At 32.3% G+C, this 27,311-nt stretch overlaps 1 protein-coding gene and 1 long non-coding RNA gene across 2 annotated transcripts; one reads left to right on the top strand and one right to left on the bottom strand.

Annotated features, from left to right (window-relative positions):
* Window positions 1-211: 211 nt before the first annotated feature.
* On the bottom strand, window positions 212-2,527 carry LOC105772732 (uncharacterized). Its single transcript, XR_001126875.2, has 4 exons — window positions 2,340-2,527; window positions 1,996-2,125; window positions 1,315-1,402; window positions 212-899 (listed from the first exon to the last, which is right to left on the bottom strand). It is a non-coding gene; the product is annotated as an uncharacterized LOC105772732 (long non-coding RNA).
* A 1,923-nt stretch (window positions 2,528-4,450) lies between these two features.
* LOC105774039 (reticulon-like protein B21) lies at window positions 4,451-9,732 on the top strand. Its single transcript, XM_012596353.2, has 9 exons — window positions 4,451-5,562; window positions 5,665-5,721; window positions 5,807-5,909; window positions 5,989-6,063; window positions 6,143-6,287; window positions 6,367-6,436; window positions 7,202-7,267; window positions 8,598-8,720; window positions 9,445-9,732. The coding sequence occupies exons 1-9, from the start codon at window positions 4,590-4,592 to the stop codon at window positions 9,636-9,638; spliced, it is 1,806 nt and encodes a 601-aa protein (XP_012451807.1). The 5' UTR covers window positions 4,451-4,589; the 3' UTR covers window positions 9,639-9,732.
* The last annotated feature ends 17,579 nt before the right edge of the window (window positions 9,733-27,311 follow it).

Here is a 27,311-nt window from a genome sequence, read left to right as displayed (position 1 = left end):
ATATAAAATTGGTGAATTCACTCAAAGGTATGTCAAGTACATACCTATATCTAACGCTTATTAATTACATCCAGTTATAGATGTGGAGTATCTTTGATTTTCTAAACTCAAAATCAATACTTGATAATGAAGTTGCTTAAAAAATGTAAATAGTAATGATGTCTATCAGAAGATCAATAACAGCAATAAGTAGAAGGGTTTGAGAGAAAAATCCATGAAAAGAATTAATATGGTCATTTCATGTGCCAAAGAAGTCCTACAAAGTGCATTTACATGAAATAGAAACATTAGAAAACCAGCCTGTTTGCTGCTGGAATTAAGGTAAATTTCTCCAAAAAAGGGGAGATACAGAGTTGATACAAAGTTTAGAAAGTCGTTCAAATAAGAGGCACATACAGTTTCAATTTTCATATCCCTACCTTGTGCATTTTCAAAAGCTCCAATAAACCAGTTATTAGTAACAATCAAATAAATCAACAGAGATTAGGAACTAGTGAAAACCAGCAAATGACAATAAGAATGGTTATTTTTGTAAAACAGACTCTTACAATATTAGTAACCCCTTGCTGATTCTTAAGAATGCTAGCATAGAAAAAATTATCAAAAAGGAATATAGAACCGGGTTATTACAATTAGCAGATAAAAGGCTCCCTCCCCGATTGAAAACAGAAAGAAAAGGCCATTAGAGCAGAGAAAGAGGTATACCGTCTCAGTGGTTCACGACTGATCCATTTATAGTGCAACATTTACATCACGATGGCTGTGGGAAACAACTTGCAAGTTTACTCTCATTATTATTTCTGTGGGAAACAACTGTTTCTGTAATTTCAGTTCTTGTGCTACCTTCCGATCTTATTATTTCCCAGAGACTATCTGAAATCTGTCCCATCACTTTGTTCCTAATCATTATAAAAAATTAAAGTGTCACATTAACATTAACATTATTGACTACATGGAAACAACCAACAAGAACTTATAGCTGGTGAAGCATATGTGAAGATTAAGTGAAAAATCTAACATACTCTTGAATAGCTAACGAATCTCTAAGTTGATATTCTTCTCACAAACTGCTCCCAATTTATACTTATATCCATATCTTATTATTCCCAATGCTGAAATTTTTAATAACCAAATTTCGCATAAATAAAACACACCATAAAGAAATATGCAAGCATTTTATTCGGGAACACGCATTATTTCAACTAAGAAATCGAATATGGATTTTTAATTTCACTCTTATATGTATATATACACATATAAATGAAGTTCTTAAGTTTAAAGTCATAAATAACTTTGACAACAAGGTCCACTTACCCAACCTCATCATGTATGGCATCTGATAGTTGCCTTACTTTCATGTTTTCAGAGCCAAGACGGTTAAGTGCTGCCGACTGCTTCACAGCTGAAATGATGTTGTTGCATAATTCTAAGGTAAATTTATTGCTTTATTCAGAACATATTATAAAGGAACATGGTAAGAATGCCGCTATTTACTTCATATTCATTTAAAGTAATAAATATACGACGGTTGCATTCGGCGTGTTCTTGAGTTGACAGAGTCATTCTTTGAATCCATTAGGAAAGAAAGCAAGTATAAAATGCATAGCTCGAGCTGAACAACTGCTTTTATCTAAACAAGTTGCATCAAGCTATTTGGATTGTTTTTGAAAAGCATAGGCTGATAATCGATATACAATAATCACATTTGTCAACAATCTATAGCAGCAAAGCAGCTTAATCAAACATGGCCTTGAATTTGAAATTAATAAATTATACCTAGATATAATAATCAAATTAAATTCCATGAAAATACTCAAAACTCAAAATCAAGACAAAACCCATTCAAGCAAACAATCACAGACAACAAGCATCCATGATTTCTAGGTTACCCAAAAGTTCAGTATTCTAAAACTTTTACCTTAATCCTAGAAAAAATATATAAAAGCTAAAAAAAGTAGATAATATTGGTGATTAAAAAAAGAAGAAAGAACGTACGTTGTCCTTGAGCTTGCGGATGATTTTGAGACGGAGCTTGTCGAAGTCACCATCGTCCTTAAGCTTTGCAATTGCCTCTTCTTTCCTAATCTTCTTGTTTTCTTCTCCCATCGGTTGCTTTGCATTCAATCTGTTGGAAAAAAATACATTTCTCTTTTATGTTTCTATTAATAGGGAAAGGGAAAGAACTTAAGAAGGAAAAATCATAAAGTTTCTTTTATGTTTCATTTTCGTTCCTGATAAAATGAAGAAAAGAAATGTAGGAGAAGATGAAGCTGAGGGCAGAAAAGTTTCTAACTACCCAAACGTAAGAAGGAAAAATCATAAAGAAGGAACAAAATTACCTCTGCAATTTGGAAAAGAAGAAAACGTAGGAGAAGATGAAGCTGAGGGCAGAAAATGGAAAATAGGAAAGAAACGGCGAATGAAATCCTGAAGGGAATGAATGGCTATTACAGCCGATGGGTGTAATAGGGCCTGAATGGAATCAGGATGTAATGATATTACAGCCAACCAAACTAACGTTTGGTGGTGGGCAATTGAATAGGCAAGGAATGGAATGGCTATTCATGCCAACCAAACATGCGGTTAGTATTCTCAATTTGATATGTTTTTCTATTTAAATTTTGTTTTACTCATCATTTAATATGTTTTTATTTATTTATTTTAATATCGTATATATTTTATTTGTTACAACTAATTAATTTTAAATCATACTTTTTATTATTTATTGTATTTTAATTACGTAATTTTCACACATACGATAAGATTTCTAATATTATATATATGTGATTACTTCTGGCATTTGCACACAAATAATTATTTTCATATTATAAAAAAACATTATTATTATATAAAATGATGTTTAAAATTATTTGGAAGAATTGCTGTATAACAAATCATAAGCCAAAGTTAAAAAAATGAGTAAAAGGGTGTCGGTGACATCTCTCGCCACGAGATGGTTTCACATGCTTGTTTAACAGAAAGGGGTGGGTGGGACCTTATTTCATAGTTTTAAAAATGATTTAATTATTGTTTTAGTCCTTCTCACTTAATTTAATCTTCTAACTATTGATAGAAACAATTTAAACTTACTAATACTATTATAAAAAAATTTCAATCTTAATTTAAACATAAAAAATGGAAATTAGATTTCATTATATACAAAATATTTTTAGATGCAACAACTTCCCATTTACAAAAAGCTTTTACATGTGCTAATTGGATTTCCACTGCTCAGCCTTAAACCAAACATTCCTCACTTATGCCCCACTTAACTAGATGTTAATTAAAATTTTATTTTATTTTACAAAGCGATAAATATTATTAAATTTTACATTAAATCTTTTTATAAATTTATCGTGAAGGTGTAATATTTTACGATTTCACCTAAAATTTTATTTGTTTTAAATATTTTTTATTTGTAAAAATATTTTTCCTCATAATTTGCGTGTGACATTATCTAAAATGTTGAATCTACATCTCTTCCAACATATTGATTTTAACAAAATTCCAAGTTGATGTTTTGATCAAAATAGTTAAATGCCTTAACTAATTATATTATAAAAATAAAAAATAAATTATAGTACATGTATTAAAATTTAAATATAGTAGGAACCAAAACCATAATTTTGACATTTTTGGGATTTTGTTATTCATATGCACAAAATTTGATAAGGTCCCAATTTTTTTTTGTTGCCTCAGATCCAAAGTAAGCTCTTTTTCAGTAAGGACAATGTGAAATTGCAGTGTCAACTCACAGTCTTACATATCCTTTTGATACTGAAAAAGAGAGAATACAAAGAAAAATCCTTAACCCCACCATGTATGTAAAATCTTATATTTCTCTTTACCCAAAATCCAACAATAATCAAAAGGTCTAATTTTGCCTTTCAGTCCCTGTACTTTTTAGAATTTTGATATTCAGTCCTTTGTTTTTAATTTCAAGAATTTAACCTTTCTACTAGTCTAATTTAACAACTAGGCTTAATTCATGATTTAAGTCTCCAAATATAACGATTTCTTCACTTTATTATTTAAACTCTTTTTTATTTATTCTCATTTTAGTATATAAACTATTATTTTATCTCATTCTATTGAAAAGATTATCCATAAAAATGACACATGTTCCTTAAAAAAAGAAAACGACATATGCCACATTTTGTTGGACTAAAATCAAGTCTAATTAATAAGACTATTTTACTTGAATATGTGATATCAACTTAACTTTCTTTTTAAGTAAGAACTCTGAATATCAAAAGGCCACACATTAATAAAATTTAACAGAAATCTACCCTTTATGTTATCAATTAGAATTGTACAGGGATTAAATTTTAAAAGTCTTAAAAGAATAGGGGTTGAGAGCAAAATTAAACCCGAGTAAAAAATGAAAGAAACCCAGTCCCCCCCCCCGCCCTTCCCTGGCAATTCACTCATATATACCTCTCTTTTTTCTGTCATTGTTTGATCCCACAAAGACCTCCATTTCTTCAATTTAAAGCTTCTTATCCAATAATTGTGACATCCAGGTCCCAGTAGGAGTTGTTTCCCACAAAGGGTAAATAGAAAGTGAGATAAATAGGAGGGCAAAAGAGATGGATTCGAGCAATAGCAGAAGAACAGGAGGTAAAAGCAGTGTTGTTGCAGGCTCAGTGTGGGAAACCAGGATGAAAAGTGATGAATTCAAAGGTGGGATCAAGGTCTTCAATGAAGAAGAAAACGGCAATGGTGAGGGAAACAATGCTGGTGGTGATAAAAGGTTGAGCTTGAAGAAAGGGCAAACCTTTGGGGGTGTAGGTGTTAGTGGGAAGAGAAAGACATGGAAAAGTGAAAGCTTTGAAGGGTTGGAGAAGAACCCAATTAGGGTAGCTAAAGGAAGATCCATGGAGCATTGCAAAGACTTGAGCTTGTCTGTTGATGGGATTAAGAAGGTTTCTCCTACTCAAGTCAAGAAAGGGACTAGGGATCTTAGTAAATCTGTTGATGGAATTGAGAGAACCCCAATTCATAGTAAGAAGTTAAGATCTGATGTTGCTAAAAAGGGTGTTGAGATGAGCAGCAAAGATGGTATTGAATCAGGCGAGGGATTAGAGGGGAATTCAGTGAAGGCCTCAGCTCAATCTTGTGATGAAAATGGAAATGATGATAAAGTTTTAGTTTTTGATGATGAAAAGATTGAAGGGAGTGACAAGGACTCAAATGAAAACTTGAAGGATGAATCTGACTGTGAGGAGCATTGCAAAAAGTGTGGTGTGTGCCAAGAAATGGTCATTTCAAGCAATGGTGATGATGAAGAAGATGAAGAAATGGAGGGACTTGGGGATGAAAAGAAAAGCTTTGACATTAAGGAAATGAATGTACCAGAGGTGGAGAAGAAGCCTAACAAAATTGCTAATGAAATAAAGCCCAATAAAGCTGTTAATGAAGTGAAAAAGTTGCAAGAAGATAACGAGCCTAGCAAAGTTACTAATGGAGTGAAGAAAACTAGCCAATTCCCTATCAAAGCTGCACCATTTTCTCCAACTCTGAACAAGCAGCCACCACCAGTTGTAAAGCATGCTACCCTTTGTAAGTTTTGTGTTCCCATTTGATGCTATATTGAGGTAAGCAACTCTTTTTTAGTGCTAAATGAATGTTGCTAATGGCCTTATTGCTTGGAATAAATTGCAGATGACGATTACCATTATCAAAGTTTCCCACAAACTCAGGACCAATTGCACAATTTAGGTACATTTAACTGATTCCATTCCTTGGAAACAACATCAATGAATTCCATAGCTGCAACTTTATTAAACCCTTTTCATCTTTTCAGTTGATTTAGTAATGTGGAGGGATGTATCGAAATCGGCATTAATCTTCGGGGTCGGAACATTCATCATCATTTCATCATCTTACACACAAGACCTCGACATCAGGTCTCACATTTGTCATCCTTTTTCCTTTCTAATCTTTTTTGAGTCCATCACTAAAACTCCTTGTTCAATGTTTCAACAGCTGCATTACAGTAACTTCCTATGTGGGACTTGTTTACCTTGCTGCTATATTCCTTTACAGATCAATCATCTGCAGGTAAACACATTGCATTAGATGCCATTAATGAACAAATAAAGACCTTCCCCCCCCCCCCCAACTTTCTATGATAATGCAGGGGAGTTGTGGATGTAGATGAATCAAGGTGTGTGGTTGGAGAAGAAGAAGCAATTTGGGTACTTAAATTGGTTCTTCCTTATTTGAACGAGTTCTTATTAAAGCTGAGAGCACTTTTTTCTGGTGATCCTTATACTACAATGAAGGTAAATTTCCCATTGTTTTTTTTTTCAACCATTTGGTTTTGATTTTTAAAGAAAGTTGATCAATTGGGACCATTTTCAGTTGGCAGTGCTACTGTTTGTTTTGGCCAGATGTGGCAGCTCCATAACTGTCTGGAAAATGGCTAAATTGGGTAAGGTGTTTTTTTTTTCTCTTGGTTGAGATCATGAGTTTTAGGTCAAATTATATTTTGGTCCCTCAATTATACTCAAATTTGATATTTAATCCTTATTAGCATAATTTGACATAATTCAATCTTTTACTTTTGCAACAATTTGTCATATACACAACAATATGGGTGAAAAAAATATTTGACATAAATTTTTTATTTAAGAAAAATAATATTTAAAATAATTATTTCTTAAAATAAATTGAAGGTAAAGGCTAGATATTTAAAATAAATTATTTCTTAAAATAAAATTTAAAATTAAAACACTTAATTAATCCAGTTTATTTTTGAATTTTACAAATTTATCGATTTTGTTTACTTTCACCAATTGAATTGTTGTCATCAACTCAAGATATCTAACTCAGTCACACAAAGTGCAATAGTATAAATATCGATAATTATAATGGTATATATTAAAAAATGATTTTTTGGGTATTGGAGTGAATGGTTTTCAAAAAGGTTATGTCAATATTTAATTGAAATAATTAACTATTTTGACCGTAAAAATTATGTGAAATTAAAGTACAAAGATTAAATTTAAGTTTTAAGTATAATAGAGGATCAAAGCTAAAATTTGACCTTGTAAGTAAAAGCAAGTTAGACAATCATGGCTGAAGTAGATAACAACTATATAAAACACAACAGTTAAATTGTTTCAGTGAAAATGAGATCTAAATGACTGCATGTTTTTACCTTTTAACTGAGGCATGGTTTTGTTGTTGATTGTAGGGTTTTTTGGAGTTTTCACTGTTCCAAAAGTCTGCTCTTCTTATTCCCACCAATTAACTGCCTACGGTAAAATTTCCCACCCCAGTTATCTCCCATCAATCATATATTATACATACTCATGGATTGGACCTGAACACATCTTAAAAACTCATTTTATGGTTTAAAAAATGATAAAAAAAGGAACCGGGTTAGACTTGTCTAAATTGAGAAATATAAACCCAAGCCTAACCCAAAATAAGTTGAGTTGACTGTTCGATCTATAAACATCTCTAATATAATACCATTGCCCCTACATTTATCTTTTTTCTTTACATCTTGTATGTTTGATTTGATTGACCTAATTTACATTTGTGAGTTTTAACCTTGACTTGAATTTGAAAATTATTAATCAATCAATTTGAACTCAAACTTGATTTAATCATAAAAAAGTCAACAGTACCATTAAAACTGTGTAACTCAAACTGCGTCAAACATGAAACAACACTAACTCAAAACAAATTGAACTCGAAATGATCAAAATATGAAGTGAACAAAATTGTGATGGTCGACTCAAAAGTTCCAAACCCGAATCCAAACTCAACCAAATGTTGACATGAATCCTAAGTAATTTGACCCAAAAACAAATCTAATATGATTTGATCATGGGGTAGGTTTGTTATTAATTTTCAAACAATGTTGAACTAGCTTAAATTTTGGTTTTAGCTTAACTAAATTTCAAATTGAAGACCAACCACTATCTTTTGAAAGCGTTAAATTATTGAATTAACTATATATTATTTAAAATTTCATCTGATCATTATAGTTTTAGTCCCCTTATTACACTTAAAATTTGGATTTCATCTTTATACTTTAATTAGGTATAATTTAATCCTTCTATTTTTACAATGTCATTTGTTAGTCCAAATGATTAGCTATGCCAACTGTTCCATTTAAAATGCCAACATGGATTTCCTTCCTGTGCGAATAATTATAAGGACTAAATTCAAAATTTAAGATTAACTGATACTTTAAACTACCTAATGCTTTGAAACTGTTAAAAGACTTGAACTAACTATTTATTATTTAATATGTCATCTATTCTTATTTGACCATTATAGTTTGTCCCCCTACAATACTTAAATTTTGGATTTAGTCCTTATACTTTCATTTGGCATAATTTTAGTCTCTCAATTTTTATAATGTCATTAGTTAGTCTAAATAGTTAACATGGTTAACTGTTGACATGGATTCCCCCCCCTAAAAGCCTCTTTCCAACTCATTGTGCTGATAATTACAAGGACTAAATGTCAACTTTAAACATAGTAGAAGGACCTAAACCATAATTTGAATTATTTTTAATATAAAATTCAAAATAATCTCATTATTATTATTTAAAAAATGTATGTGAAATATGAAGGAAAATTTTGGATTGGACGCATTGAAGATGCATGGGAGACATGCACACATAAAAAAGCAGTGGCAGTGGCCATCTTCACCCTGGTTTGGAACCTAACTTCAATTGTTGCTCGCATTTGGGCTGGTAAGCAAATTGACACAACTTCACTTTTTTGGTCTATTTATAGTTTTTGTCCCCATACTATACTTAATTTAGCATAATTTGATCTTTCTACTACCATTAATGTTATGCCTTAGTCTAAATCGCTAATACCATTAAAAATTTCTGGTAATTGGTTTATAAGAATTTTTTTAAAAAATCCAAAATTCAAAAGTCTAAATCACTAATATATGACCTGGAATACAGTTTTTTTAATTTAAAAAAACGAAATCAAACTTGATGAGGAATTTTGGTGAGATGTTAATGATTTAGATCAAGGCATAATATTAATAATGGTAAAAAGTTAAATTATGTAAAACAAAAACTATAATTTCGCCCCACTTTTTTAACAAATCTCTAAAACTAACAACATAATTGAGTTGAGCTAAGCTCAAATATTGGTAAGTTCGAGGTCAACGTAAAATTTGAACTTAATTTTTAAGTTTAATCTCAGGCCGAGCTACTCAAATTTAAGTTTGATTAAACTAATTTATCAATTCTCATATTTAATTTTGAGCTCGAGTATGATTAAACTTATTTGTATACAAACTCGATCTTATTCCTACTTAAGCTCTTTCTATATAATAACGATAAAGATGTAATTTTTCATAATATAAAAATGAAAAGATCAATTAAATTATTGATCCGTTTAAATTGAGTATTACAATGTTGGAGCTCGATTTGATAATTATTATTTAAAATTGTGTAGCTTTCATGCTATTTGTGGCCTGGCGATACTATCAACAAAAAATGGTGGGCGAGGAGGATTGGGTGGAGGCTGAAATTGGGCCTACCAATGGAGAATCATACCAAGCACCACCAAATCCAATGGGAAGAAAACTAAGACATGGTGTTGTTGGGCCATCTAAAATGCTACCAAATAAATTAAAGAAAAGATCCTAACATTCATATATATATATCACATCACATGTTTTGGACACTTTCTTCTTTGCTTCACTTCAGTTTTTTAATATATATAGTTTTATAGTGATAGTAACTTTTCTCTTTTGTCTTGTTTTAAGTTACTTTACTAGCTAACAAGTGTATGCAGGTAGGGTTTTGGCAAATTATTTTTATATCCCTAAAATTAAAAATATTAATTTAATGAGATTTAAATAGTATTTTTATAAAAAATATTAATTTTTATATCCATAATTTATTCCCACCTTTAAATTAGAAGAAAAGATATTTTATCGATATTATATCCCTATAATATCCATGTCTAAGATTTTCATATATTTGTAATAATTGGAAAAAAGAGATAAAAATATGGGAATATAATTTTTTAAATACCATAAAAGAAATTGAAAAAAAAAATTGTAATTGGAATTCAAGTTGAACAAGAATTTTATGAATTTATTAGATGAATCATCAAGAAATTCAACACAAAATTTGACTACTTTGTCTCATCTGAAACAACTGTTGTTTAGTATGTCAAATGAGCTTCTGCCATGTCCCCCAAGAAATCCAAGCAAAAATATTGCTTTAAAGGTCCCTCTAATATTTAGATTTTATACTTATCCTTTATTTTTTTTGGTATGACCAAGGTATCTTTTAGGGTCGTTTTACAATCCATGACGACATTAATCTTTTTAGGATTTATGATTGCCTCTCCCAACAACGTCATTTTTAGAGTTCGAATTGGAAGTGCAATGACCACTACCCCGACACTTGTTGGTATCCCTATACTTTAATTTAGCATAATTAGTACTATTTTTATAATTCCATTGATTAATCTAAGTAGTTAACAAAATTAACTATTTTGATTAATGCTAACATAAATTTTTCTTAAAAAACCTTTCTCATTTATCATGCTAAAATGTTTGGTATTGGACAGATGTTTATTAGAGTTTTAGTTAAACAATTTGGAGTAATTAATTACATCATAAAATTAGTATTATCATGCATGATTGAGATATTTACCTACTTAATTAGGGTTCTTTCATCATTCTTCTGCCCATAGTGTACTGATTAAGGCGATTGAGCTTGTCATCACAATGGTTTTCAGCATTTATATATAAAAACAATTAATAAACATTATTATTATTCAAATAATAGATGTAATAAAAAAAAGAGCCAAAAATGGTGATGTTTGATATCAAGTGGATGGTTTATTTTGTCTCTTCGATCCTTCGAATTACTATTGTGTGCCTCTCATTTTCCTCTTTCAATACTTATTTATTTTAATCATTATATTTAATGTCTTGGTAATGTAAAGAGTTTAATATCTTGAGTCTAACACTTTTATTTCTAATTTTATTTATTTATTAATGTGGTACTTGTATTTGGTAAAATTTATATATTTTGGTACCTAAATAATATTGTTAATTTTTAGTATTTAATTGAGTTTAGTGTTGATTTGATGAAAACTCATAATTAACTAATAATATTAGCAATTAACTTTCATCAAATCAATCCTAAGGCTCAAAAAATCGTAGCCATCAAACTGTACTAAATGAATTAATTACAAAACTAAATAAATTCATAGTTAACACTAAATATATTCTGTTAACAAAATCATTGAAATTCAAACTTAATAATATTAGCTATTAATATTCATCAAATTAACCTAAAGTCCGAATTAAAAATTAAAAGTTAATATTGTTACTTTTGAATATAAAAATAGAAAAATGTAATAAATTTACATACCAAAAATTTATTAAGCCAATATATGATTATATGGTTACACATTATCTAAAATTAAAAAACAACTTTTTGCATAAGATATTTTAAAAAGCTTTTAATTGAACAAAAAGAGAGTATATTTTGAAACTAAACTTACGAAATGAGGTGTACAAGGAGTTATTACATTGTGGTTTTGTGATAATCAGATGAGGACTGTCTCACTTGTTAATTGTCTCTTAAAGTAATCATTTTATATGTCACTCCCAAACTCCCAATTTTAATGAAATAAAAAAGTCAAAAACTATTTAATCAATACTGTGTGAACCATCCTCATTTGAGGCGTTGAAAGGTTGGTCCGTCGATTATGCCATGTGTTGTAAAATGGTACCTACAAATTTGGTGGTTCAACCGGCTGCATTCCATTCTCGTTTTCATAGCATTTGAAAACATGGATCACGCAAATCCTTAGTATGGTACCAATCAAAGTAAAGGTAAATTTTGGAATGGTATTCAAATGGAAGAAAAGGCAAGCATAGGTAAAGAAAAGCTGGCATTGCTATTTCCGGTGATGTGTTTGCCTCCGTTTACTATATATATAATTGATTGGAAGTCGTTTAGAAATAGTGGTAGTTTAGGTTGTATGGTGCTCAAGATGTGGGGATTAAGGTTTTGGAAAAGTGTAATTTGGGATCAATGTTTTGGAAATTTGAAATGAGTGATAATGTTGACTACGAGCGTTAGATCTAATGAGGTGGGATCTTCAATTAATCATCGATAAGAGAAAGACAATTAGATGAGAACCATGAATCTAATGGATTTTTAATGGTAGAAATGCAACGGACTTAATGATAGCATACGTTCAAGGTATGAAGTGTGAGTCATTATCGAAACTGTCTTATTTTACAATACCTATGCGCATAAGGTTGGCTTCACTATGATATTGGCAAGTGATAAGAGAGATAGTCACAAAAAGGAAGTTACTATAAAGTGTTCACTAAGAGAGAGAGAGAATGGATGATGGAAAAAATTGTACAAGCCAAGAGCTATGTTAAAACAATAGATGAGAAATCAGTAAATTTAAAAAGGATTACAACCATGAGATGGTAAATCGCTCGATTCTGGTGTAATGACTCGAATTTTATATTGTCAAAAAATGCGATTTTGGAACCCCATTTCCATAAAACCAATCCAAAATATAAAATAGAATATTTGTTAAAATAATATTAAAATAAAAATTAAAATTAAAATCATATATTTATATAAAATAAATATGAAAACATGGAAAGAAAGAGAAAAATAATTCTCCTTTTTTTATGTATCGAAACCTCCATTGTTAAGGATAAAAGAATCGGTCTTAGGGTTCCAAGCTTTAGTCCCTCAATTGGTGAGTTCAATTTGGTCATTTCTTATGATTTTTATGTTTTTAATGTCGTGGGAGTTTTGATTTAGCTTGCCCATGTACCGATTTGCAAAGTTGTTAAAATTTCTAAAAGTTTTCATTGATTTCTTAAAGAAATTGATGTTAAATTGATAGATTTTAAGTTTAGAAGTGAAAAAGGACTAGTTTGTAAAATTTAATTACTAGTTTTTGAACATAGGGACTAAAGTGTAAATTTCAAAATTCCTATGAAATTTTTTAATTTTAGATAATATAGGGTTATAGAAGGATGTAATTGAGATCGATTTCAAAATTGAAGCTAAAATTTGAAAGTTATGGCCATTTCGATTTTAAGGACTAAAATGAAAAAATGTAAAACTTTAGGGCATTTGAATAATAAAATTGAACTATTCCATGCATATAATTGAATAATATAAGATGTTTGAAATTGATAAATTGAACTGAATTATTGTATAGATCGAGAATTGAATCAAATAGAGGATAATCAAGAAAAAACAAAATTATTGATTAGTCTTTACAAATTCGACTTAATTGTTGATTTTGTCAAGTAAGTTCATATGGTATGAATGTATGTAAATTACTATATATTTGAATTATGAACTCGTGTATATTTGATTGAAATTTGAATTGTTTGCAATTTGGTACAAAAGGTGAGATATGGACTAAATTGTAAAGAAATGATTATATGTGCTAAATGTGCCTGAGTGAACATAATAAATGATAGGATATGATTGGCATGTCGATAGGGTTATTTGCGCATTGGTATGGGATATATGTAATGGTACGAAGTTTGTGATTGTACAAAGTTTATTACTGATTATATTGGAATTTAACATTTGTTGCAGATTACTGGGTTTTATATGTCTCTACGGAGACCATGGTGTGATGGAGGGATGTATTTTTATACAATTATATGAATGATAGCCTATAAAATTTGCACTATGATGCCCTGGTGTGGTGTAGTTACTGCTCTGACAAGCAATCCGATGTGGTGTAGTTACCCGTGTATCCGAACCAGTTCATTAGAGTTCTTTGGGATAAATTATTATTGGAAAATGAAAATGAAAATGAAAATGAAAATGAAAATGAAAATGAAAATGAAAATGAAAATGAAAATGAAAATGAAAATGAAAATGAAATGATATGAGTTTGCATTTCAACTGATTAAATGTTGATTTGATTATGTGAATAGAATAAAATTGAATTGTTAAATGTTGAATTGATATATGATATGGTTATATGATGAACTCAGCTTGTTGATATGCAGTTGTCATGTTTAGGAAAACTTGTCAAATTAAATAGCTTGTTGTATAAAATTGTAAAAGGGCTAAGTAGTTGTTTAATGCCTATTGACTGCCTTCAGACGTACTAATATTTAGAGTAAATTTCCTGCAACCAAATATGAAAGTTAGGTGGTTTTCGCAAGTATACGAGCCAGGTTGTAATATAGTTTTTTAAAACGAAGTAGGTGAGTACTCCGAGGATCGTACCCAAGGGAGACGAGTATTAAATCAATAATAACCTAAACATTAATAGATCTAATTAGTATTTTAATTAAATTATATTACGATAGAATATAAATTGAAAAGAATTTTTTTATAAGAAAATAAATAAATTCCATAAAAGAATAAAACGAGAAAACTAATTTGTTGATTCAATCAAATCTAAGCATGGGGGACTAACTCACTTCGGTAGTCATAATTAATTCCTTTGTCGGGTTTTACTCAATCAACTAGTCGTTAACCTAGCAGGATCTCTCTATCTTTCACTAATAATATAAGATGTAGGTTGCTTCGCCTAATTTTTCTTACCTTGCTGAATATCAAGTCTTGGTTAGGGAAGTGTTTCTCAATGAAAGACTTAGGCGAAGCAACCTACATCATTGGGATAAAGATCCATAGAGATTAATCTAAAAGGTTGATTGGTCTAAGTCAAAGTGCTTACATAGACAAAGTACTGAAATGGTTCAGTATACAAGATTCCAAGAGAGGATTCTTGCCTATGTCTCATGGTATTAATCTTAGCAAGACTCAGTGTCCTAACAAAAAAGATGAGCGAAACCGCATGAGTAAAATTCCTTATGCTTCAGTAATAGGATCCATCATGTATGCCATATTATGCACTAGACCAGATGTCTTTTATGCCTTAAGCATAACGAGTAGACACCAATCAGATCTCGGTGAGAGTCACTAGGCAGCTGTAAAGAACATACTTAAGTACTTAAGAAGATCCAAAGATATGTTCTTGGTGTATGGCAATTTGGAAGATAATCTAGTTGTAAGCAGTTAACAGATGTAAGCTTTCAAACCGACAAAGATGATTTCCAATCGCAATCAGGATATGTGTTTTGTTTAAATGGTGGTGTAGTCAGCAGGAAAAGTTTAAAGCAAAGCACTTTTGCTGATTCTACAACTGAAGTTGAATACATAGCATCATCTAATGCAATAAAGGAAACAGTTTGGATCAAGAAGTTCATTAGTGACCTTGGAATAGTTCTTAGCATCACAAATCATGTTGACGTTTATTGTGACAATAATGGTGCTATTGCACAAGCTAAGGAACCTAGATCACATCAACGATCCAAACACAGTCTAAGGCATTATCATCTCATTCGAGAAATCGCTGAGAGAGGTGATGTTAAGATATGCAAAGTTCTAACAAATGACAATGTTGTTGATCCATTGACTAAGCCTTTGCCACAAGCAAAGCATGATCGTCAGGCTAAGTTTATAAGTATGAGATACATTAATAATTGGGCCTAGTGCAAGTGGGAGATTGTTAGTAATAGTGCCCTATGGCTATTGTATGGATGCTTTATTTTGATTAAATGAATTTAAAACTCACCAAACATGTTAGCCTTCCTTTAGGCCTACTTTGGCCCCTAAGGTCATATAAACGACTCAAATCACACTTTTTATTAATAAAAAACTATAATTGAAAAACTAAGTAAAATATAATAAAATTGATAATATTCAAACTCCTTAAGTATGAAAACTAGTTTAATTTGCTATAATGAATTGCAACAGATCAAACTCCCCCACACTTGTGATGGCGTGAAATGGACCTACCCTAAGGTATACGTTGTTATGTGGATTCACTGAGGAGACTTCCTGAAAGTAAGCAGAATTTTCTTATGATCATATGATAGTTAGACCGGCCCCTGTTGTAGCTATTATCATGCGATGCATTAAGAAATTTTGTCTTCAAAGTGGACAACTAGTCACAACATGCTACTCAGTGAGATTGTCCCAAGATGACTCATTTTTGGTGCATGATGCGATAAGTGTTGAGTTGATGGTTATACATTCAAATCATCTAGTTAAGTAACTCCTCAAAGAGCTATGCTTAAGTTAGAATGATGGCTAAAATTTTAGATGATTATTAGTACGTGTGAATGCCTAAGGAATTAACTTCATGTACTAACTGGATGAAAATTCATGTTCTTACTAGTTGATCATGATCACCACAAGGTGGCTTGATTCAATGGGTGTGAGAATTATCATTGCAACGACTTACAAATATTTTCAAGGTTTAATGTAAAACGCATGTATCATCTTGATACTAGGTGCCCTCTGGTCACTCAAGCTGAGGATAGAAAACGCTAGGAAGAGGTTGATGAGATAGCTCATTGCTATATGCTAGCAAGCATGACCAGCACTCTGTATAAGCAACTAAGAGCTATAAGATTGTTAAAGTGAATTTAGATCAACTAGAAGACATATTCGGAGGCCAAGTTGCCTTGGCTCAATAGTCTGCTATAACTAGCTTAATGAATGTTTAGCAAAAGTCTGACACTCCGGTCAAATACCATATGATCACTCTTATGGGCTACTTTGTTGAGGCTGCGGACAATGAGGCCAATTTGGACCAGAATACTTAAACTGAGATGGTGTTTAAAAGCTTGTCAAAAGATTTTGCTGGTTTTCGGGCCGTATATAACCTTAGCAACAAAAAATTGACGCTTATACAACTTATGAAGAAGTTACAATCCTATAAGTTGATGTTGAATGGCAGTCAGTCGGTCCAAAGAGTAGAAGAGAATATAGTCGTCGCTTCTTCCTCAAAAGGGAAGGGAAAGCAAGCTAAGAAAGGCAGCCTAAAGACTTATCTAAGTCTAAATGCTTCTTCTACAACAAGAAAGGGCACTTTAAGGCAAATTGTAAATAGTTGAATGAATGTTTAGCTACCAAAGACAAATGTATGAAACTCTTGATGATAAAAGCTAATTTAGTGGATGATTCAATAGACCACTATGTCATTGATTCAGGAACCACTAATCATGTTTGTGTTTCTGTACAAGGGTTCAAGAAGACAAGTGTTTCTCTAAAATTTGAACTTAGTCCATATTAAGAAGAAGTCCATTTTACTTTTCCAATCAGTTAAATATGTAATAATTTTAAAGAGTAAAATTCATCTATTAATATTTAATACAATGATAATCATCATTCAAATATGTAATTCCTATTCATTAAATGAATAGGGACGAAACATACTACTGAAAAAGTTAGTGGACAAAAGCGAAAGAAACAACACAAGTGAAAATGACGGTAGAGCTAAGGGTGTGAGATTGAGGGTGTACAAGTGTCGATTCAAACACACAAGAAAACAAAGAAAGAAACAAAAGGGTAAATGGAATCCACAATATTATCAGCCAATCAAATTGAAAAACAAGATTTCATATTTGATGTGATTATCCAATTCCACCTCCCAAGAAATTGAAATCAAAAGTATAATTTTTCTGTATATAATGGATCCTAGCTTAAATGTTTTTCTCCACATCATGTTCGGCTTCGAATCAAATCAATGTAGAATTTTCAATTTAAAAATTGAAGTCTAACACATATTAAAATACTAAGCTCTACTTCAATCCATCGTAATAATTATTTTAGATTATTTTTATATAAAAGTAAATTTAAAAAATATAATACACTAAATATACTAAAAAATTAAAGTAGATGTTTTTCAATAAATTAAAATAATTTTTTCTAATAAATTGAAAATACAAAAAAAAATTATATAGACATGTGATTCGGGTCGAGCTGGGCCCAGGCTAAAAATTTTGCCTGAGACCCAACCCATTTAGAAAATGGTCTGATCTTATTTTTCGTCTAACTTTATTTTTCGAGCTTATATTTTTATTAAAACCCTCCTACTTTTCGAGCGAACTTTCGAACCTGGACAAGTGTCTCATAATTAGGTCTACTTTCAACATCAATAAGGATATTATAATGATACGGTGATAAACGTAGCTCTTATTTCTTTTCAATTTTGATTTTTTTGACATTTTGATTATTTATTTTTTAAAAATTAAAAATCTTAATAATATTAATGTAGCAATTTGTATGGTAAATTATGTGTATTTCATAAATATGCATAAAAATTATTAAAAATTTAGAAATGTTCATATTTTTTAAAATATTATTCATGTTAGTCATATAAATTGACACGTGAGCTGCCAGACAAGTGTCATTGAGCTTTGAAAAGTTCGGTTAACTTTTTTTTATTAAAAAATAATTTGACTAATTTTTGAATGTTGAAATTCAAAAGATTAGAAAAGAATCAGGACCAAAGTGATAAAAAGGTAAACTTTAAAGTTCAAAATTATCATTATGCCAATTATAATTACATTTAAGTATTGTATTTAGACATAACTACAAATTTAACCCTTAACATTTTACATTTTTGTCAATTTGATCATTATTTTTTAACTAAATTTGGCCATTAACCTTTTAAAAGAGTTAAATATTTTTCTTTTGAAAATTCGACTAAAACATTAATTTTTAATGATGTTGGTGTGGCAACTCTTGTGGTAGTCAATTTATACTTCATATTGACATGATGTTATTTGTCTTATATGTCACACTTCAATGAATTATTTAAAATTATAAAATATTCAAAATTCATAAAAGAAAAGCATAAAGTACATGGAATTGTTATACTGTGTTTTCATATTTAAAATTTTAATATTATTGTTAAAAAATAACAATTCTACTCTGTTTAAAAGGTTGATGGCCAAATTTAACTTATAAAAAGGGCAAAATAACAAAAATTGTAAGTATTAATAGATAAATTTATCTTTGTACCTTGTATTTATATAAATTATAAAAATACTGTATTCATATAAAAATATTAAATTAAATTAAACCAAATAAGTCAACACGTTATTAAATAATCTAACATAAAATTAAATTGAAACACATACAAGTAAATACAAAATTTAGATATTTCATATGGCCTCATAAAAGTAAGATGTTGTATAGTTACGTATGAATATTTTATTTTATGAATGATTAAATAAGTTTATTTTTGGATTGTAAACATAAATTGTTAAGTTCCTTAAGTTGGGTCCAAATGGAAATGAAGAAGTCAAATTCAGACTCTTTGTCTAGAAAGGATATGCATATTAGGGAAGAGCTTGATGAAGTGCTTACTCATGAAGAATTACTTTGGAAACAAAAAATTTAGATGTGATTGGCTCAAGTTAGGAGATAGGAATACGAAGTTCTTTCATAGTCACACAATACACAGGAGGAAGATTAATCGTATCACTGCCTTACGTAACAGGAGCGGAGATTGGCTATATGATGCTGACGAAATTCAAACAAAGGCAGTAAGCTATTTTCAACAATTATATGGAGAAAAGCTAAGTAGAATGGGGGAGTTACCTCCTAGTTGCTTCCGGCATCTAGAATAAAGCGATGTGGATTTTCTAGGAAAAGAGGTTTTAGCCGATGAAATCAAAATGAAGGTCCTTGGTATGGCTCCATTAAAAGCACCAAGAAGTGAGGGGTACCATACAATTTTCTTCCAAAACCAATGGGACAATATTGGGGATGCAATCTGTGGCTGGGTTAAGGAAGTGTTTAAGGGAAGGCTTATTGATCAAAGGCTAAACAACACCCTCATTGTTCTAATTCCAAAAATTACACAACCTAAGGAGATCTCTCAGTTCCGACCTTTCAGCCTTTGCACCGTACTTTATAAACTAGTTATGAAAGCTATAGCAAATAAATTCAAGAGAGTGTTTCCTAAAATTATTTCACAAGAATAAGCGGGATTTATTGCTAGCACAAGCATCTCTGATAATATTATCATTTCCCAAGAGGTTGTCCATTCTATGTGGGGTAAGAATAAGAAGTGGATGGCAAAAAAAGTAACTTAGAGAAAGTATATGATCGGTTCAAATTAGATTTCATTGATAGCTCTATACAAGCAACCGGTATTTCAGATTATCTACGAAAGGTCATCATGTTCGCCATCTCAACCTCTACTATGCAGGTATTGTAGAACGGAGTGCCCACTGCAAAATTCAGGCCTGCAAGAGGCGTAAGACAAGGATGTCCTTTATCACCTTATTTGTTTGTACTATACATGGAATGGTTAGGTAACAGTATTAAATCAACCATGACTTCTGGTGAATGGAACCCTATTAGGCTATCAAGATTAGGGCAAATCTTATCTCATTTATTTTTTGTGGATGATTTTGTGATTTTCTTAAAGGCTGACATAAAGCATGGTTTGCTACTAAAAAAGATTCTTGAGTGGTTTTGCAGCATTCCTGGGGTTTCAAAAAGTATAAAAGTTAGGAACATACTTAGGAATCTCATTATTTCATAAAAGAGTTACCAGCTCTACAATAAAATTTGTGGTTAAGAAGGTCTGTTCCAAGTTATGTAATTGGAACGTGAAACGCTTATTTATGGCAGGAAGATTCACCCTTGCGCAGTTAGTTCTTCTCTCTATCCCTAATTACTTCTTGCAGTCCATACGTATTCTAAAAGGGGTATGTGAAGAGATCGAGTGCTTGGCAAGACAATTCATTTTGGGATCAACCACTGGAGGTCAAAAATTGGCATTAGTTGATTGGGGGTCAATATGTCAATCACACACATGTGGAGGATTGGGTCTCAGACACTTGGAAGATCAAAATGCCTGTTTTTTTAATTAAAATTAGGCTTTAATATTGTCTCTAAGATCGATACGTTATGGGTTCGTGTCTTGCAATAAAAGTATAAAATAAAAGAGATGATTCCTGAGAACATTACAAAGGGGAATGTTCAGCAGTATGGAGAGCAATTGCGAAAGTCTGGCCTTTGCTGAAAGAAAATCTATGTTGGACCATTGGTTCAGGAACATAGGTTCAATGTTGGGAAAATGCTTGGGTTCCAAAAGTAGGGCCGTTGATTTCCCATGTTTCAGATATGGATAGACCAACTACTGGTTGTAAACTTAAGGATATGGTTACAGATGATGGAGCATGGAATCTAAAGGCAATTTCGAATAGACTGCCTGTAATGACCTAAAATTTACGGGCATCGGAAAAGTGCAATATCGGGCCTTCGTCTTAGTGCAATGGGGTCGTAAATAATTATTAGAAATATTTATGAGACTAGTGGTGTGCCTAATTAGGTTCTAATTAGGTGAATTTAGCTTAATTAAGAGTAGTTAGGAAAAAATGACTAAAGTGAATAAAGGGTAAAAGTTGAATTGTAGATTAAAAGAACATAAAAAAGGACCAAAATGGCAAATAAGCCATTTAGCATAAGTTGAGGCGGCAAACAAAACAAAAAAAAGGACTAAGATTTTTGTTTGTTTAATTAATATAAATAAATAAATTAGTTATAAATTTAATTATGTTAAATTATAATAATTATATTATAGTTAATAAAATAAGGACAACTGTATGGTGATGATAAAACACGTGTAATAAATATATGTAAACATTTGTAGTATAATTATTTATTTACTTATATTTTAAACGAAAGATATTTATTAATAAATTAATTTATTATAAATATCATATTATGAATTGAATTAAATTAAAGCTAAGTGTATGGTGATAAAAATATACAAATGTAATAATAGTATTTATACATTTGTAATATATTTATTTAATTACTTTTAAGTAAATAGATATTTTTATATTATATTATTTTCATTATTATGGTTAACTAATATATATAATAAAGTAAAATAAAACAAAGAAGAAAAGAAACAGAGAGCAATTCGAAACAAGGGAAAGGAAAGAAGAAAAGAAAATGAAAAGGAAAAACTAGGGTTTTGAAGTTGAAAGCTTTAATTGGTAAGTCAATTAAGTCCTTTTACTTAATTTTGATGTTTTAGAAGCTTTGGAACAAAGTTTTGTTGAAATCAAGTTGAAGTTTTGAAAATTCTTAGGTTTTTGAATATAGTTCATGTTGAACAAATTGATGAATTAGGGTTTAATTGATAGAAATTTTAGTTAGAAATGATTAAAGGATTAAATTGTAAAGTAAGCTATAAGTTTTGCATAGTAGGGAATAAATTGAAAGAATTTCAAAATTAGGTATTTATGATGAAATTTAGATAGTTATGTCTAAGTTTGGTTGAAATTTGAGTAGAAATAAAGTATGAATTAAGATAGGAAAGTAAGTGAATTTAATTAGGACCAAATTGAATTTACGGTAGAAATTGAATAGAAATTGAATAGGAAAATTTAAATATTAGACATAAATGAATAATGTATTAATGATTATGAAACTTATCCTAATTTTTCGTAGCTAATATCGCACCAGAGGCATCCACGAAGAAAGGAAAAGAAAAAGTGGACGAGGAGTAGACACGAGAATCACAGTTTGTATTACTATAATTCAAATCTAAATATTATTAATTATTGTGTTTTAATTGAAATGCATGGTAAATAAATAAGGTAAGAAATTTGATATGGATTTTATTGAAATTGAATTGAGAAAGTGGAAATTGATATGTGATACTGATGCTGGAAGTGAATTTTCTTATCAAAATTGAATAAAATATCAATTGAAATGTGAAATTGAATCAAATGGAAAATATGAGATATTGTGATTGAAATGACATTAATTGAAATTGAATTGAGAAATATATATATTGAATACACTATTAACTAGTCGGGCTGAGTCGGATATAGTTGGCATGCCATAGGATTTGGAAGAGTACATGATTTATCGGCTTTGCTGAGAAGACACTTTATGTGTCGTATTTCAGGCACTTTATGTGTCGAATTTCAGGCATTTCGTGTGTTGCTTCTGGCACTTATGTATCGTATACTGATCAGGTATTATGTATTGTTTTAGGCACAATGTGCCGTACTGGTGTGTTTGGTTGGATCCGTGTATCCGTCAAAGTCTGAGTCATGTTAATAGGGGGAAAATAAAAGAATTGAAGTAAGAAATGATATTGAATTATGAATTATGTGAATATTTGAAGGTATATTGATTGGAAATTAAAAGCGATTTGAATTGAACTAAATTGATTTGAAATTAGACATTGAATTGAGATGTGAAAATGAAATATATGAAATAATGATTTTATGAAATGGTTATTAATGAAATGCATGAAATGGATATTGATATAGTAAGAAGATATATAAGTTAAAATTGATGAAATGCATGAAATGGATATTGATATAGTAAGATGAAATGGATATTGATATAGTAAGAAGATATATGAAATGGTTTTCAATTTTTGAATAGAATGGCATGTACTTAGGAAAAATATTAAGTATGTTCCAAGTGTCCGTTTTTATGTTCAAATATATTAGTAATTAGCCAAGAATTAATTTGGCACCAAATGTAATATTCTTATATTAGAGTCGAACATGGTATAGGGGTGTTACACTGCTGGAAGAAATCGTTCAAAAAATTGCGAACATACCTCCCCCACATCCTTACGGGGGGGGCTAACAAAATCTTTTGGACTTGAACATCAAACGGGGGGGGGGGTTTCGGTTAAGAGTGCATATCAAATGATGAAAGGAAATATGTGGGATATGCAAGATTATATATGGAAAGCCATTTGGAAGTACCAAGGTCCGCATCAGATTCGCTTCTTCTTATGGCTCGTATGCAAACAACAATTGCTTACTAATATCAGCGTGTACGAAGGGGTATTGGACAAAATATGGCATGCCCAGTATGCCATCATGAAACAGAAAATATTTTGCATGTCCTTCGAGATTGTCCGGTGGCTAAAGAGGTGTGGGCGTACTTCGTGCCAGGAAACTGTCAATCCCAGTTTTTTTTTACTTCTCTCTTAGACTGGGTGAGGATAAATTTGGGGAATTCAAGCTTGGCCTATGCTTTTTGGACTGTTAGCTTGGCATATATGGAATAATAGAAACCTCTTTGTTTTTCAATGGTTATCTTGGAGTTGTTAGGAAACTAGTAAAGTATCAGAAAGCTAGGCAAAGCAATACAATATAGCATATAGTATGGACTCATCTAGAGATTGTAACATAGAATATGAGCATCGTTTAGGAAATAGTAGGAATGGTAGGGTAGTGGATAGTTAAGAATTAGGTATTTAGAAAGGGTTTTTTCATCAAAAAAATAAATTTATTTTTAAAATTTATTATCTCGATATTATTGTAAGGAATAATTATTAACCTTCAATATGAGTACTAAAATTTAAAGCTACCAAAACAAAATTAAAAGAAAAAAGCATTGATAATTATCTATTTCTTGGCCTTAGTTTGTTTTGCTTTCGGGTTTATCCCTTTGATAATTAATTAAACTCTTACTTTTAAGCTTTAACTTTGAATAAGAAATTATTGGAAAAAATATGGTAATTAGCTTTAACTTTGAATAAAATTGCTTTATATATTATGATTTAGAATGAGAAATAGAAAGATGTTGATGTACTAGTGTCATGGGCCGTAGTTCAAAGCCCGTGACCATCGCACCAAATGCATCCAATGGAGGTCTATTACTCAGATGAGGATCACTTGGCCTACGAGAACTGGCCCGATTCAAAGAGCTATTGGACAAGCCTGTCAGATTGAAGCCTAGTTGGCCTGAAAATGAAGAGATGGCAACTTAGGCTAATATGGTAACTAATCTTAGAAGATAGAGGGAATCATATCTTGTAAAGATTAGATGAGATTTGATAAGGCTTATCTTGTAAATCCCTAAAATTAAGGAATATGGTTAAATCTCATCCGTCGATGTAAATGTATCTTGACCGTTAGTTTTGGGGGAGCTCAACTATAAATAGAGAGCCTCCCCCTCAGTTGTACTCACTCCATTCATTGTTTCATTATTCTTTGTGAATAAGAGAAATAAAGAGCATTTACCCAAACACTTTGCGAGCGTTCTTTCTGTTGTACTTTGTTGTTCTTCTTTTGGCATAAATCGCTTCCGCTCTTCAATTTGGTGCCTTGGAGGAGTTCTAAAAGAATCCTCACTTGAGTTAAGGCTGACTTGGGCGAGTTTGGACGAACGGATCGCCTAAGGCCGCACGGATTGCGAGACGAAAGGTCTAGCCCCATGACAAGTGGTATCCGAGCCAAGGTTTGAACCAAGTAATATCCGATTTGTTGGTTCAAAGGCACCGTTGGGATGTCGAGAGAAGAGTTAGAACAAATGTGGGCAATGAAGTCTTTGAGGGAGATGTTGTCGGCTGTTGAGGAACGCGTGGGTAAACTTGAGGAGTCCATGGAGGATGCAAAAGAGTCGGGCAATGCGCTTGGGGAAAGCATTGATGACTTGAGGGAGCAGTCCAAGGACTTTGTTACCACGTGTCTCACTTCCCAAAGGGATAACTTGCGAGAGTTGCTAGATTCCTAAAGGAAGAAGCTGGCGGAGAGGAACGATGTTCTCGAGGCCACGATGATGGCTTTGAAGGAGGAAACAATGGCCACGACAAGGGCTTTGAGCACAAGAATAGAGGAGCTCGAGGGAGAGCTAGCCTTGTGTCGAGCAGCCATGGGGAATGGAGTGGCAAATGTAGCACTCAGTAACGAGGTTGTCCCGAAGCCAAAAGAGTTTGTGGGACAAGGTTTGCATGCGATGTGGACAATTTCTTGTGTAGGATGGAAAACTACTTCCGTGCCAAAGGCATCATGGATGATGCGGTTAAGGCAAACACTGTTTCAATGTTTCTTACTGACATTATGCTTTTATGGTGGCGTGGTAGGACCACAGATAAAAGGCAAGGTGAGATTGGGATGTGGCAAGAGTTCCAATGCGAGTTGAAGGGACAGTTTTACACAGAATTTACCGAGGGCATAGTGGGGGAGTATGTTCTAGAGTTCAAGGAACTCATGCTCCAAGTTTCAGATGTGACCGAGGAAGAAGCATTGCTTGCTTTTCAAAAGGAATTGAAGCCGTAGGTCAGACAGGAGGTGGAACAAAGAGGTGTCCAAAAGCTGTCGGAAGTCATGACGGTAGTTGAGTCCGTGGTCAAGCTTGGTCTAGGAAAAGACAAGCTTGGGTCTTCCAAGTCCGAGGAAAGGGGCGTACGTGAAATGAATCACAAGGAAGATATTGTTGATGGCAATGGCAACGACGACAATGGTGGTAATGGGAAACCACGAGTTGGGAAGAAGAAACCCAAGAGGAAAAGGGACAAGCTGAAATGCTTTCTTTGCGACGGTCCACACATGTTAAAGAAATGTCCGAAGAAATTCGCGCTTAAGGAGAAGCCGGTGGGTAAGGCCTTAGTACTTGGTTCGAGGGCAAGGGGTGTCGAAGCCAAGGGGGCCGAAAGCGAGAAGAAGCCAGTGGAGTGCTTCTTGTGTCATGGTCCGCATAGGTTGCGGAAGTGTCTGAGAAAGTCTGTCATCGAGGGGAATGATGGAGCAGACAAAGAGCCTAAGAAGCTTGGTTCGAGCAAGGGAAAAGCCGAAGCAAAGAGGGCAAAGAGGAGCAAAAAAAAGCGAGTAAAGTGCTTCTTGTGCCGTGGTCTGCATGAATTGTGGAACTATCCAAAGCAAGCCGGAGTCAAAAGAAAGGAAACGTCTGAGCTTGGTGAGTCATCAGAGGGGCTTCCACCTAAGGAAGAGGTGAGTTTGTCATCGGACTTAGAGGAAAGAGTTGCGATGAAAACAGTGAAGCGTCGGAGTTGGCCAAGTCATCGACAAGGCTTCCACCTATGGGGGAGGTGGGTGGTGCATCGGACTTCAAGGAAAAAGAAGGGATGCATGTGGGACAGTTGACCAGAGTAAATACGAAGGTACATTCCGAACACTGTGATAGTGTTTTGCATTCTAACTTGTTGACTTGGCAAGAAAGTAGGGGCTCTTTCAAAGTTCTTGAGCAAAGAGGCTGAGAGACTGTGGGCAAAGCGAAGCCAAGTGTGGTGAATCAAGAGGATTCTGTTCGAGCAAAGTTAGAATGTGGACAAGAGAGTGATATAACTTCTTGTCATCGAGATGTACAAACGGGTAGGACGGTTCGAGTGAAGAAGCGATGTAAGCCGAAGCAAAAGTCCCGAAGGAAGGGAAAGGCTAAGGCGTTGAGACGAGACCGAGGCGAATCAAGTCAGTGCCATTCAGAAGTCGCAATGAGGACGTTGCTAGAATGGGTGGGGGAGAATGTCATGGGCCGCAGTTCAAAGCCCGTGACCATCGCACGAAATGCATCCAATGAAGGTCTATTTCTCAGATGGGGATCATTTGGCCTACGAGAACTGGCCCGATTCAAAGAGCTATTGGACAAGCCTGTCAGATTGAAGCCTAGTTGGCCCGATAATGAAGAGATGACAACTTAGGCTAATATGGTAACTAATCTTAGAAGATAGAGGGAATCATATCTTGT

This window comes from Gossypium raimondii, chromosome 6 (genome assembly GCF_025698545.1).
Source record: "Gossypium raimondii isolate GPD5lz chromosome 6, ASM2569854v1, whole genome shotgun sequence".
Lineage (NCBI taxonomy): Eukaryota > Viridiplantae > Streptophyta > Magnoliopsida > Malvales > Malvaceae > Gossypium > Gossypium raimondii.
This window is presented reverse-complemented; position numbering and strand designations above follow the sequence as displayed.

What these genes read in the sequence shown, in the direction of transcription:
- LOC105774039 (XM_012596353.2), top strand. Translation starts at nt 4,590, where the DNA reads ATGGATTCGAGCAATAGCAGAAGAACAGGAGGTAAAAGCAGTGTTGTT. An exon ending in ATCCTTATACTACAATGAAG is followed by an intron (nt 6,288 to 6,366) that starts GTAAATTTCCCA and finishes GACCATTTTCAG; the next exon opens with TTGGCAGTGCTACTGTTTGT. An exon ending in TGTTGCTCGCATTTGGGCTG is followed by an intron (nt 8,721 to 9,444) that starts GTAAGCAAATTG and finishes AAAATTGTGTAG; the next exon opens with CTTTCATGCTATTTGTGGCC.